General features: G+C 42.6%; 1 protein-coding gene across 1 annotated transcript; it reads left to right on the forward strand.

Moving 5' to 3' along the window:
* Positions 1-3,561: 3,561 nt before the first annotated feature.
* fam43b (family with sequence similarity 43 member B) lies at positions 3,562-4,572 on the forward strand. Its single transcript, XM_056275291.1, has one exon. The coding sequence runs from the start codon at positions 3,562-3,564 to the stop codon at positions 4,570-4,572; it is 1,011 nt and encodes a 336-aa protein (XP_056131266.1).
* The last annotated feature ends 10,955 nt before the right edge of the window (positions 4,573-15,527 follow it).

Raw genomic sequence — 15,527 nt, forward strand, 5'->3', positions numbered from 1 at the left:
ATCATAGTCCTCATATTCCTCCCTTCATTCACTCTCAAACAAGAATGTACCAGTTGATACTGTGTTTATGAACACCTGCCTGGATTATAATTATATAGTATAATATAATATATCGATGATAAATGCTCTGCAAGAAACATACAATATGATATAATAATAAAGTAATAACAATATCACTTTTAGGTACAGTGTGTTCTGTGTAACATTTCTTATGGAATATTTCACATTTTTAGCTTCTTGATAAAGCAATTTCATTATCTTATATGATGAGGCAAGCAGTGAACCATAGCCAGGAGAATAAAGGCTGGAAATTGAACACAGCTAAGTCAATGACCCCTCAGACATTTCCCTATTTCATTCAACAACTGTCCTATTTAAGATGATAACTTGGAACAGGTAAATCAATAATGACCATGGGCATCCATCTTTGTAAAGGCCAAGCCGTCATGGATGGTTTCAACTCTGCATAGCACAGTCTGCGCTAATATTCTGTGGTGAGAGAGGAGCTATCTCAAACCACAGCAGTGATTTATGGGATCCCATTTATTTAGATAAGGTCTCTCAATCAAATTGTCTTTTAAGAGTCAAGTGTTGATGCAAAGATTCAAGATAGTCTGGGATTGGAGTCACAGCCCTTACTCACAGCATCATTTGATTTCTTGCCGGGTCTTCTCAACTTTGGACCACCTGTGGTTCCACACCTGTTTGCAAAGATCCCCTACCAAGCAACGTTAATTTTCGTATGCGATGTAAAAAAAAAGTTGTTTTTCTATTTTCCTCCTTCCAAAACATGTAATTGGCTAATCTCTCTGTGAGGATGGGTGATGAACACAATGATAGCTGATGTACTGCTCATAGCACACAGCACACATCTATGAACTACCTATCTCCTGTCAAAGTGAACATGGGGCAATTGTGATGACCCAAATTGTTATCATTGACCTTTTTTGTTTTTGTTGGTGTTTGGTTATCCACTCTGGTTAATGAGGGATCGGAGTTACACTGTGATTATTCAACTATAGGTCTACACTAAGATATTTACTTTTTTCTTTTTTTACTACTTTATTAATCCCTGTGGGGAAATTCTTTCTCTGCATTTGACCCATCCTAGCTGTGTACTTAGGAGCAGTGGGCAGCCGCTGTGCAGCACCCTGGGACCAACTCCACTCCTTCTTTCCATTGCCTCGGTCAGGGGCACAGACAGGAGTATTAACCCTAACATGCATGTCTTTTTGATGGTGGGGGAAACCGGAGCTCCCGGAGAAAACCCACCGCAGACATGGGGAGAACATGCAAACGCCACACAGAGGACGATCTGGGATGACACCGCCCCAAGGCTGGAAAATCCCAGGGTTTGAACCCAGGACCTTCTTGCTGTGAGGTGACAGTGCTAACCAGTGGGCCACCATGCCACCCTACTTCCTGGGTGTTTAACTTCCTGTGTCAACATGTTTAGGCATTATCTTTTACATTTATGATGTCTGTGTGAGACTAATGGTGGGCTATAGGCTATATATTACGAATCAGTCAATGGTATAGTCATTTAATAGCATTAAGGATATGCCCAGGACCCAGGCCTATATCATGACATTATAATTCCACTGTGGTGCCTAACGTGTTCAGCGCACCACTTTAATGATTCGTCCGGGGACCTCTCCCTTTACAGCTGACCTGCTGGATCACCTCCCCTTTGGTGATCTGGGACCTCGGGATTTTCAAATTAAACACATCACAGCACATTGAACTAGATTAAGAGCAGACGTCTGCTAAGAATCTGAAGAGAACAGCTTGTTCCTTACAGAGCAAACACAGTTTCCTTAGCATTGTATCAGCCTGTTACTGTTTCTGAAAGGTCTACAAATCGGCCACCCACTCTCCAGTTATCAACGGGGAGTACCGAGAGGCACTTTTTTAAGTGTGCACCTGGGTCACTGATGATAACGTGTTTAAAAGAGCAGAGTGAATAGCTCAGGAGGGTGATGGTGAAATAATTTCCTCTTATTCACAACACTGTGTGCGGTGTTGCTCTTTCTTTAATTCACTGCAGTCTGATATTGAAGAATAAGAGACGCTTTGGTTCAGTGTTGCCACAGGAACTAACTACTACTCAGCTGGAGTCATTCTCTCAACGGAGGACTTCATCCACACGTCAGCTCTGTCCATCCTGCATGGCAATCCAATGGCATGTGTGGATATAGTCTGCGCTCAAATATGATGATTCACTGCAGCGAAAACCCTCATCTGGAGTAGCACCACCTTCATCCGCCCTCCCTTTAAGGTGTCAAACAGTCACCAGGGTACAGAAGAGACAAAGGAACAAATTAAGATGAAGCCGTATGTGTACCCACTTCCTCTTGCACGTGTTCCGAAAGAGTTAAGCAGACGTGCACATGTGGTGTAATATTTTCAAGATTCCCTGCAAATGTCTATTGTGTCCCTTCATTTTAAGAGGGAAAACCCATATTCCGAGGGCTAGTTTTTGACTAGGTAGAACTTCAAACACATTTTTTTGTGATTCAAATTGTACTGGGGATTTCATATGGTGAATGCATAATTCATCAGTCACCTCCGAGCCTTTAGGTGGAAGTGCTTTGGAGGAGCTTTTCATTTTCAAAATTTGGACACCTTGTGCTTAAACTGAGCTTTGATCCTTTGGAAAAATATCTCCAATGGAACTTTAACCAATACAGGTGCTTCATAAATACATCCTATAATAAAATGAAGTAACTGTCTAATTTCATGGATAGAGTTCTCTGGTTCTGTAAATTAATAACTAATTTTTATGACTTTTTGGTTCTTACAAAATCTAACTAGAGCTGGGATTAGGGTAGTCATGTTACTGTCCTGACTGTGTTACTTGTGTTTCTGCCTGGCAGCATTTCAAAAGCAATATAAATCGGTAACAACCTTGTTAAAAAAAGAAATGCAAGATCATGTTTTACTGACTCATTCATTTGAGCATTACACAAAACAAAAAGTCATGATTATGAGAAGAAATGAATCATCACAAAGTCTTTTGAACTCTGTCAAAATGTCCTTCTTAACGGTATTTGACCTGTAGACCTCATTTCATATTTAGATGCATACACCCTTAGAGAGAGAATGATGAGGCTAAATATCCTCCCTGCCTCAGGTTTAAGAAAGGCATAAATACTCTGATATCTTGAAGCAAACCTGGCCGGATAAATACGGCTTTGGTAGGGAACCATTTGGAAGGAAAAGAGGATAGGATAGGGAGGGGGCTGAGGGTGCTTGAGTCTCTAGCACTGATCAGCGCTGCATGATGCAGACAGCGGAAGAGAGAGAGAGGAGGAGGAGGAGGAGGCGAGGAAGGAGGAGCGAGCGGTGGAACAGACTGGCTGAGCCTCACAGCTCTCAGTCGCTCCTGTGTGTTTGACAAAGCTGCTCCTCTCATTTTCTCTCTCACTCGCACACTCTCACACACACACAAACGCACACACACACACACACACACTCTTTCCCTTTCCCTCACTCGAGCTGACAGAGACACACACGCGTGCTGGTAGAGGGGCTAACTTCCCCTCCAAGTCCTCCCACAGCATGCTGCCCTGGAGACGGAGTAAGTTTGTGTTGGTGGAGGATGAGGCCAAGAGTAAAGCGAAGAGCCTGGGGACCGGGCTGACCTACACCTCCATCCTCTCCTCGCTGCTGCGCTCCTGCCCCGACCTGCTACCTGACTGCCCCTTCGAGTGGATGGGCAGCATCTTCCAATCCAAAAGGCAGAAGGTGGAACTCAACAAGGAGGAACCTATATACAACGTGCGCTACCTGGGAAGCGTCGTCACCATCATGGCGAAGGGCGACGGCTGTACCCAGGAGGCAGTGGCCAAGATCTGGGCACGGAGCAACTATGGAGAGCAGAGCATGAAGATGAGGCTGACCGTGGGAACGCAGGGTATTCGGATGAGTGTCGACAAGTCTGGAAAAAAGAAACCCACCCATCTTTACTCTCTGAGCAGAATCACATACTGCACAGCTGACCCCTGCCGGCCCAAGATCCTGGCCTGGATCTACCGGCACCAGGTCAAGAACATGGCAGTGGTGCTGCGTTGTCACGCTGTCTTGGTCAGCAAGACGGAAAAGGCCCAGGCCATTGCCCACAGCCTCTACCAGAATGCCACCTCCGCCTTCAGCGAGTTCAAACGACTGAAGCGTCAGAGTGACTTCCGCCACTGCCAGCAGCAGCTGCTGGGCGAGGAAGCAGTGCCGCTGATGCCACTGAGGAGACTACTGAACGGGCAGTGCCACTACAGGCCACCCGCCGACAATCTAGACAGCACCACCCGCCTCTGCTCCATCACGGAGGAGGTGGAGGAGGAGGAGGAGGAGAAGGATGAAAAGGAGAAGGTGGAGGAGGCCAAAGAGGAGGAAGACGTAGAAGAATATCAGGAGCGCCAGGAGAAACAGAGGATTTTAACCACAAACACTGACCCCACGCAGTTACTCTCAGAGCTGGACCTGGGCGATATCATTAGACTGGAGGAGTGCCAAATCAACTTCGTCAGTGACAGCAACAACAATACGTTCACATTTATCACCTCTCTTGTGTGAGAGTGAGAATATAAGGATTGCTATTCTGCAGCACTACAGAAACACATTCCTCTCTTTGTCCCTCACTGGTACCAAACACAATTTCCCTCCCGCCTGTCCACAACAGCGTGAAGTGTTTACCAGCAACTTCTCCTGTACTACTACCCCATGACAGTTAAGAGGCAGACAATCTGTATTTGGGAGTAATATCAATGCTGGCAAAGATGGCTTACATACTGATTTGCCAGACTGACTGTGGCAGTTTGGGGAACTGCGTGTTTACAAAGAGGGCTAGTGATGCTCTGCTTAACGAAAGCACAATGATGAACGAGGATGGCGACTTCAGGAAAAAAAAGAAAAAGAGGGAGCCGATGCTGGGACCATCACTGATGTGCGGGTCACACGTTGATCACACCTCGATCCAGGACCTGTTTATTAATCCTCATGTGTTTCTTTATTTTTGTGAGTACAATACATATTTCAGGGGTGGTTTTTCAGGGAGGTTTGTTTGCAAATGTGCTCAGTTTTTTCTAATATGGCAATCCTCGCTGTAATTGTTCACCGTCGACCTTTCTAAGTGCGTCCTACCCTGAAAAGAAATTTAATACTATTTTACTATCAGTCATGTCGGACTAATGAATTAGGCTATAATTTAGGAAGCAAGCCATTGGGTTGTCCTGTTATAATTGCTGCCGTTTGTTATGGTCCTCCTTCCTCATCGTTTATGCATGACAAGTCAGCAGTGGCATTTAGTGCTGAGCTTTTGTCCTCTTTTAAGTGTGACATCTCTGATCTTTTGGCTTCTAACTCTAATCACTGTGATCCAGTTGTTAGCAGGGACAAACATACAAGTGTTCATGCAGAAAAAGTCTAATTTTTGTGCATAAATTGTGTTGTACTTTCGTTCTCTTAGCAAATGCAGCACATGATCTCAATTTGCCATCAGGGCACTGGATTGCTCTGCTCCTCTTGGCCAGTCTTTGCTTATCGAGTTGTTCCACATGAGCCCTGGCAAAAATGCAGTTGTACCCTTACAATTCAATGAAGTACATAAAATGTTTTACATATGACTTAAGCTAATTTCCTGTTGATTGCAGTCTGTGCTACTATCAAAGGATGCATTGTGGTTATTATGAGATGCAGCTTTTTAAGTACTCATTTTCAAAATGTGATGAATAAAAGTGATCCTCACATGGATTTCCTTCCTTGAAACCTTGGAGTAAGGGTGTGCAATCAGGTGAATTCAGTGTGTCGACTGAATCCAACGTCTCATCAGGTGTAAATCATACGTTCATGATAGCATCTAACGTCACAAGACAAAGGAAACAAACACTGTATGTGAAAGGGGCTTTCATTTTGCTGCAAGAAAAGATAAGCCATCTCAAGCAAGTACAAACTGTAAAATATGTGCTCTGCTAGATGTTGATGTGATGGATAAATTCCTGCTGGGCCAGTATTGGCATCTCAGCCCTTTACTCTGAGGGGTGCAATTAATCAGCCGATTGAATTCTCCAGGAAATGAACATAAAGTACCTGCCTTGGCAAGAACCGACTGATCCAAAACATACCAGACAGCTGATATACCAACCATTCAACTGATAACTCACCCCATCAAATGATATCAACTGATTCACCACTAGCAGAAAACATTAACCATTTAACAGCAGCGTAATGACATCTGTTCAATGAGACCAGTCGTTAAAATTACACTGATTTGCAAATCTTCAGCATCTCTTTCTCAAAACATGTTTTGTATGTCATGCATATCTATCTGCACAATTCTATGCAAAAAAAAAAAAAAAAACAACTACAATTAAATCTATTTGATGCTAAATAGTTTAGTTATCCCATCTTATGCAATCAAGAGTCCTCTGATTTGACTCTGCAGAGTCCATGTTGAGAACTGTGTTTTTGTTGAGCAAACATAACGAACGCTATCCCCTTTGTAGAGGTAGAAAACAAAATCAAGTTTAAAGTGCAGTGATGGGTTTGCCTAAAGGGAAACATTCAGCTGGAACCTCTCCAAACATTTTTCAAGCGCTAAATACCTCTGAAAAAAAAACACAGGATCCAATGTCAGCGGATAGATAATAAAGGATTCCCCCTTGTCCTTGCAACAAATCCAATCACCGCAAGGATGGTAGCTGAATTGAATACAAATTGGAAAAAAAAAGTCTCTGTATCTATGTTTTTTTTAAATGTTTTCCTCAGTCCTTTGCCGCATAGATAAACTTTGACATACACATCATAAAGTGAAATTATTTCCTAAATGTTACTCATGCTTTGAACGTAGCGCATTACGTCTGGCAAGGCACCTGGTGTAATGGTTAGTACGCTGCAATGGTTTCATGTAAACATGCTTCCTGTCAGCAAAGCAGAGAAAAAGGACCAGATGGCAGCGACTAGGTGCATGCTAAGTTATCCCACAGTCGTCTTCCAGGATAGTGAGGGCTTAAGTTCAGCTCCAAAGGCTTATCTGGCATATTCTCAGCTGCTACAGATTGTCTTAATGAACAAGAAACCTAATTGAACATATGGTTAACGGTGGTCGGTCACATGCTGGACTTACAATGCATTTAGCTGTGCCTTTCCACTGTGGGGATAGGGTGTCTGTAGGAACCCGAGAAGCCATTTCTGGCTGAACATGATCATTCACAGACTCTCTCACACCCAAAAAGTCCTCATTATAGCAGATATCGAGAAAGAGAGAGAGAGAGCTGAGTGACAGCATCACAGCCCCGCTTGTCTCCGTTATGCTGAGGAACAGGGAAACAAAATGTTATGTTCTGCAGCAGCTGGCAGCAGGTAGGAGTCCCTTGTGTTCAGAAAACCATCTGTGGAGAATGTGGTGATCAACTCCCGCATGTGGACAGTAGACAGGGAGGACAAGGTATGACGGGGGCAGGACGCCATAGTACAATGAGCCATCGCTTGGTGGAAGGAGAAAAAAACAGAGATGGTGCAACCAGGAGCGTAATGGAGCCTTGCAAAAAATTTAGCACCCCCCTGTCTCTCTCTTTCTCTCGATGTGTGTGTGTGTGTGTGTGTGTGTGTGTGTGTGTGTGTGTGTGTGTGTGTGTGTGTTGTAATTTTGTTTCACGAATTGAGCCTACCTTATTTCAATATCATTCAATGATGCCATATCTCACAAAAAAATGTATAATCTCATCTATTACACTTGGCAATGCAGTGACTGATTGTAATTATCACACTATCAAAAGTTGAATGGGTAACATTTTTCATCTCGTGCATATCTATGATTGTTTGCTTAAAAAAGAAGACTTGCACACTTGGCAAGTTGTAAATGAGATGCCTTGTGCTTCGCCGCTTGAGCACCGTCACCAAATGTAAGTCGATGCCGAGGGAGCGTGTGTTTGCATTTGATTAACTAGTACACAAATAAAGCACACAGCTACGTATGGTTAGCACAACGGTACTTAAATCTGTTGGATCAGTTTCGAGTTTAGCTATCCAGTGCTTCAAATAAGGAGCGTTTCATGTTGTATATTGTATAATATGTAGGAAGGGCATTTCCCCGTGTGTTTACCGTACAGTATGAGAGTGCGAACCCACATTAAAACTTGGCCGTCAAATAATCTCCTGGAGCCACCTCGGGTTTGTGTGCAACACCGAGCCAGAGTCCTCCAAAAGCCTCGAGTGCCAACGAACATGTCTATAAAGCGTACTAATTAATGAGAACCAGGGGCAAACTACTGCCATCAAATTATGTTATGATCCCATCTAATTAATAATGCCAACTGAAACAGGAAGAATCCGTTAATATATTCTCTTTTTCTTCTTTCACTTCTTCTTCTTCTCCTTTCTTCTTCTTCTGTGTGACAATGTCATTGTGAATAATATTCCAGTCTGGAGTGTACGGTGTAAGTATTTTGTAGCAAGACGAATGGTACAGCTAAATTTAAGACAGTGAAAGGAGTGAGTGATTATTAATGCATTACAATCTTTCATTGGTGCTGTAGTCACTCACACTGTGACACCGTGGTCAGTCCTGCAAAGCTGATAGTGGAGAACCTATTGAAAATCAGCTCCATAAGCTACTTCCAGTTTCCTCCTCCATGCCAGGATTCAGTTTACCTGAAATGCTCCTCATGACATTCACTAAGCCTTATTACAAATGTTTTCGGCAATAAAGATAAAAGTATTTGCAAATGAGAATACAGGAATGCATAAAACCTGCCAGGGGACATATGAAACCTCACCCCCCCCAACCCATTACAGGTTCATCTGTGAGGAACCGATGCGTCGTCCTCTGTGTCTCCACCCGAGGCTACATTACGGGAAAACGCAGGAAGGTGACACATCCGTGAACCTGCTGACATCATCAGAACGCCATTACGCAAACAAATTATGAAATCCATTACCTGGAGATGTATTTTATCTCTCCCAAAGCGTTGTTTTATTGCAGCTAATGGAGCAGGTGCTTCTCTTGTCTGTGTGCTGTCTGCTGAAATGGTTTTATGGTTCCTGTGTTTGTGCGCCAGTTGCCCCTCTGATGGTAATGCTGAGCTCTAATTAATTACACAGTGCAACAAGTCTGTGTCAGCGATGTAAGCTGACGGCCATAATTAAATCCTGGCACCAACCATGTTAAAAAATTAAGCAACCAACAGGTAATAGTTACATACACTGTTATACAGATAATGAAGAAGAAGAAGAAGAAAAAAAAACGTCATCTTGTATTGTGGTTTACCCTTTGAGGCAACACACAGTGATGCTACATGAAGACAGTCATACCAGAATGGACAGCAAAGGACAGCATACAGTAATGCTGTCCTTTGGTTTCTGACTAGCCTTTCCTCATACCTCAGCTTCCTTCCCTCTAGATAAAACAGCTGTGCCAGATTATAAAGACCAATCGGTTCTAATAAAGCTAATGCACCTTACATTGATGCCCTTTGTAAGTGGCTTTAAACCCCAACGCACTGCAGATGGATGAAGGAGTAACCTATCTTAAGCCTCCACATGTTTAGCTCTTATATAATAACAGCAGGCAATGGGGAAGCAATTGGCTGCAATTAATGTCACATTTCCAACTATATCTTGCAGCAGCAGAGGTGTGCTAGTCATTATACCTGGAGGTCTCTGGGCTCACAGTGACACATCAATGTCAGTTCCTCCACCACTTACTCTAAGGGGCTATTAACTCTGTTAACAAGCGGAGGAACATGGGAGGAGGTTTGAGGGGCAAATGCTTTAGAAATAGAAGAAAACACGGCTCCATCCAAATAGATCCCATTTATCCCTGGAGGATTTTGTAGGACAGCGAAGTACCAATCAGTTCAGCATCTGTTTGCTCCCAAGTCCTTATTACCTGGGGGTACTGCGAAACTCAGAACCAGGAAGCAATCACTTAGGTACACACACACACACGCACACGCACACGCACACACACACACACACACACACAGAGTCACAAATGAAACTGGGTCGGGACTAAAACATGAGCGAACAATGGGGAGAGCATTTTATTTAGGTGGACATCGTTTCGGGGCAAGCTAAAGCTTTTCTTCTGTTTGATGAGCTACAGAGAGTGGCAGGTGGATAAAGGGGGCAGTGGAGTGGGTGGATTTGGCTGGCACGTGACAAGGCTGGCACATGCCACTGAGGCAGTGTGGATGGACCACTGCCATGGCTATAGGACCTGAATTAACAATGATGCACATACACAAACAGGCCGGACCTCCACAGCCCATTAGCTGGCTTGGGAGGAGATCGGCTGCATCTCCAAATATGACAGCCACATTTTTGTCTCTTTATGTACTGCTGACTACATCAGGGTAATACTTGTTGATGGTTAATTCATGTCTATCATAAAACACCAAAAAACTAAACTGATGTGTAATTATCACTGCTTATGGGGGAGTTTAGACTTTGCCATTTCTCTTTGGCTCTTTTTCATCAGTCCAATGATGCCCTAGCCAGAGGTATTGTGTTCCGGTTGGATTACCCCACTCATTGGTAATTTGAATGCATGACGAGTCCATCTTTCTCAGATAGTGCCCACATTCATTTGGGATCAGCAGGAAACCATAACAAAACCTGCCAGTCTCTTAAGGGTGTATAGCCCATGAAGTTGATGTTAAGAGAGGCCTCGGGATAGGGGCATGCTTCAATAAAGCATAAGGTAGATTAAAGATGTAAGATGTTGGATCACACAGAGGGGTTGTTTGAAGCCAAAAGCCAAACGAGGTTCATGTTAGATGTGCCAAACAACTTTGCTTCGCATGTAACTGCTTAAAGCTCATGACACCAAATCTGAGGTCATCCTCTCTGCCTCCTCCCATGTTGGGGCTCAGATTGAAGATGACTTCCTTGGTCCACTGGCTTCCAATTTAAAGCCCTCTGCCAGAAATGTTGGTGTAATATTCAAGTCAAGTCAAGTCAAGTCAAATTTATTTGTATAGCCCAATATCACAAATTACAAATTTGCATCAAGGGGCTTTACAGCAACACAACATCCTGTCCTTAGACCCTCACATCAGATAAGGAACAAGTCCCTTAAAAAAAAACCTCCCTATTCAACCCTGACCTTAAACTAAACTATTCAACCCTGACCTTAAACTAGACCTCCAGGTAAAAAAAAAGGTTGTCTAATCCTGTTTTCATCAATTATGAAATATCGCCAAAATCAAATTGTTTGTGTCATTTATTGCTCTGGAGAAGGTTGTTCATGCGTTTATCTCATCATGCCTCGACTATAACACATGTTTCTCTCAAAAGTCTCTCCATGGCCTTCAACCCATACAAAATGCTTCAGCTTGGCTCTTAGCTGGTTCCAAAAAATGTAACCATGTTACACCCACTTTAGCTTCTTTACATTGGCTACCTGTGTCTTTTAGAATCGATTTTAAAATCCCTTTAGTCACATTTAAGGTCCTGTCTGGTTTGATGCTTCCTTATGTCTCCGAGCTGCTCTCCTCATATGACCAAACGCACAGCCTGAGATCCTCATCTGCTCCAGAGTCATGACTAAAAGCTAAATGTGACTGTGCATTATATGTTAGAGCCCCCAGACTATGGAACGCCCTACATGAGGAGATCAGAGGTGCTGTATTGGTGCCCCATTTCAAGTCACTCCTCAAAATAAACCAGTATAAAGCTGCTCTGAATTCTTGATTCTAATGCCTTTATTTTTGTTTCTACTTATTGTTTGGTTGTTTTGTTCATTTTATTGTTTTCATATTCATATTTGTAATTGCCCCTGTAATTCTCGTTTTGGTAACTCACTCTTTGTCCTTTTTCCCCATGTCTTTTATTATTTTACTCTAGTGTGTGTATGTACAGCACTTTGTAACTCTGTTTTGAAAAGTGCTATACAAATGATTCAAATATACATCCTAGGATGCAGTGGGATACATCATCAGTGATGTTCCCTGTGGTCCTCGGGTGTTTTGGGTCTTTCAACATCATACACCCTCGCTCGGGTGACCCAGGCAGGGTTGATCAGGTCCTTGTGTCCTAGCAGCACTGACCCACAGATCACTCCTTCTGATCCAAAGCCATCTGGAGGCCCTCTCCGCAGCCTCTAAACATGGCTTTCTTGATGAATTTTCTGAGCTACTGTTTAAGGTTTCCACTGAGTATGATTGTTTCATAATCTTAGGTGATTTTAATGTTCATGTTGACAATCAAATAGACCCCGATGCTAGAAACCTAATTAGCTTACAGGAGGCATTTGCTCTCAGTCAGCATGTTTCTGGACCCACCCACAATAAGGGGCATATCTGGACTTAGTCATATCAAAAGGACTTAATATTACTGTACCCTGTGTCATGGGTGTTGCTATTTCAGATCATTGTTGTACATTTTTTGAATACTCAAAAAACGTTTCATTGACAATAATACAATTGAAACATTTAAGAAAACTGTAAATGAGTTATCATTGTTCATGGCAACACAAACTGAGGATCTTGTGAGCAACTTCAATAAAAAATATGAAATATCTTTGACAACATTGCACCTGTTAAAACTTAAACCACAGAAAAACAAAAAGCCCAATGGAGAAATGGAGTGGTTGTTAGGTAGCTTAAGAGAGAGTTTCACCAGGCAAAATGACATTAGAGAAAGACTAAACTTCAGGTCCACCATAAAATTTACAAGGATAGACTGAACAAGTACAGCAAAGAAATTAAACAGGCCAGACAGCCTTTTTTCTCTAAAATCATTAATGAAAATATTAACAATATTAAAGTGCGTTTCTCTACTATTGATCGACTTATTAATCCACCATCTCCAAACCCATCAGAGATGGTGTCCACTGAAAAATGTGAGCAATTTGTTCTGTTCTTCAATAACAAAATTATTGCCATTAGACAGAACATTCGTGCCTCAAGATCCAGTAATGAACCCACCCTCCAGTTCTCTAGAAATATCACTGGCGCCATGTGTCACTTTGACCCTTTAGACCTTAAAAGTCTAGACAATATTGTTGGGCTGCTCAGGTCCTCCACCTGCTGCTTGGATCCTCTGCCTACCACATTTTTTAAAAATGTTTTTAATTGCTTAGCACATGATGTTTTAGAAATTATTAACTGCTCTCTTCAGGCAGGTATATTTCCTGCAGAACTTAAGACAGCTGTCATTAAACCACTTCTGAAGAAGAGCAATCTTGATGCGACAACTATTGCCAATTACAGGCCAATCTCCAACTTACCATTCCTCAGCAAAATACTTGAAAAAAAAGTTTATTCACAAGTTAATAACTATTTAATAGCAAACAACCTTCTAGCCATTTATCAATCAGGTTTTTGATCTCACCATAGCACAGAAACAGCACTTCTCAAAGTTGTGAACAATCTGCATATGAACACATAATTTGTGTTCATATGTTCATAAATTGTCTGTTATTGTGTTCCTGGATCTCAGTGCCACCTTCGACACTGTTGATCATCACATTTTGGTAGAGAGATTAGAAAAATGGGTCAGCCTCTCTGGCCCGGTTCTCAACTGATTTAGAACATACCTACAGGACAGGCAGTTCTTTGTGTCTATTGGAGACTTTCCTTCAGACACAGTGGGTATAATGTGTGGTGTACACCAAGGTTCGATTCTTGGACCAATTACTGTTCAATCTCTATATGCTCCCACTCACACATGTTATACAGAAACACAAAGTGAATTACCATAATTATGCAGATGATTCACAACTGTACTTATCCCTATCTCCTGATGACCTAGATCCCATACATTCCCTACCTCATTCTATTGATGATATTAATCTATGGACGTCAGAGAACTTTTTACAATTGAACAAAGGCAAGACAGAAATACTTATTTTTGGTGCAAAGACTCAGAGACAGAGAATTGCAGCTCATCTCAGCTCTCTGTCTCTGGAGTGCAAAAGTGAAGCTGGAAATCATGGTGTAGTCATAGACAGTGATCTGAATTTTAAGAGCCACATCAATCATCTCACAAGATCAGCCTTCTACCATCTTAAAAACATTTCAAAATCAAGGGGCTTTCTATCAAAATCAGACTATGAGAAATGAATCAATGCATTTATAACAAGTAGACTAGACTAATGTAATGGACTATTCACCAGCCTCCCAAAACCAGTTGTGTGCCAACTACAGTTAATTCAAAATGCGCAGCGTGTGTTCTTGCCGGAACTAAAAAGTATGAACACATTACACCTGTTCTTAGATTTCTGCATTGGCTCTCTGTCAAAACTAGAATTAATTTAAACATTATATTAATTGTATACAAAGTGCTAAATGGCCTTGCACCACACTATATAAAAGACATGATAATTAATTAAAGCCAGCAAGAACTCTCAGGTACAATGGCAGTGGTCTTTTAACCATCCCTCATGTTAGGTCCAAAGCAGGGGAAGCTGCATTTTGTATTTACACCCCAAGTAGATGGAATACCCTGCCTGAGGACCTGAGAGAGCCCCCCCCCCCCACACACACACACAATGGACAAATTTAAAAGCAGGTTAAAAACCTTACTTTTTAAAACAGCCTATGGCTAAGTTCTTGGTGTGTGTGTACGTGTGTGTGTGTGTGTGTGTGTGTGTGTGTGTGTGTGAGAGAGAGAGAGTGTGTGTGTGAGAGTGTGTGTGTGTGTGTTTTATATATTTTGCTATTTTTATGTATTCTGCTCCGATTTTTGTTACTTTTAATTAATTGGTTTTTATGGCACTTTTATTTATTTTACTAACTCGGTTTTAACTTGTCTGTACTTTTATAAAATTTGTCTGTACTTTTATTTTTCTTGTTTTATGCTTTTATAATGTTTTTTTCTTCTTATCTTTTGCCTGTAAAGCACTTTGAATGACCCCTGCAATGATAAGGTGCTATACAAATAAACTTGCCTTGCCTTGCCTTCTGATCCAAAGCCATCCGGAGGCCCTCTCTGCAGCCTCCATGTAAGACTTGATGGCTTTCCTTTTTGCAGCACCAGTGATGCCAAGTAGAGTGTAGACCTTGCACAGTGAGTGCCCAGCAAAGCCTCTTCACCCCACTTTAATGGGCTCACAACGTGCCTTGCAGCCTCTCCCTCCGGCAGTGATCCACCAGCTCCTGGTACTTGGATCGCTTCTGCTCATTTGCCTCTTCCATCCGGTCCTCTCAGGGAACTGTAAGCTCTATAAGGAGCACCTGTTTTGAAGAGGCTGATGATAGCACTACGTCTGGCCTCAACGAAGTTGTCATAGAGCTGCCACCCCCCCCAAGTCAACTCGCAGCTCCCAGTCTGACGCAGAGGTGAGGAGACCAGCTGCTGATCTGGGCTGTGACTGAGGCTGCTCACCAACCCTGACAAAGACAACGTTCCTCTGTCTGCGGGCTTGCTTGTTGTTGGCCACAACTTTTGAGATGGCCTCTACAACTGTCTTCAGCACCTGGTCATGTCGCCAGTGGTATCGGCCCTCCCCCAGGGCTGATGGACAGCTGCTGAGGATGTGCTTGAGTGAACCTTTTCCAGGGCACAGAGGACATGATGGAGAATCAATC

This window comes from Lampris incognitus, chromosome 2 (assembly GCF_029633865.1).
Source record: "Lampris incognitus isolate fLamInc1 chromosome 2, fLamInc1.hap2, whole genome shotgun sequence".
Classification (NCBI taxonomy): domain Eukaryota; kingdom Metazoa; phylum Chordata; class Actinopteri; order Lampriformes; family Lampridae; genus Lampris; species Lampris incognitus.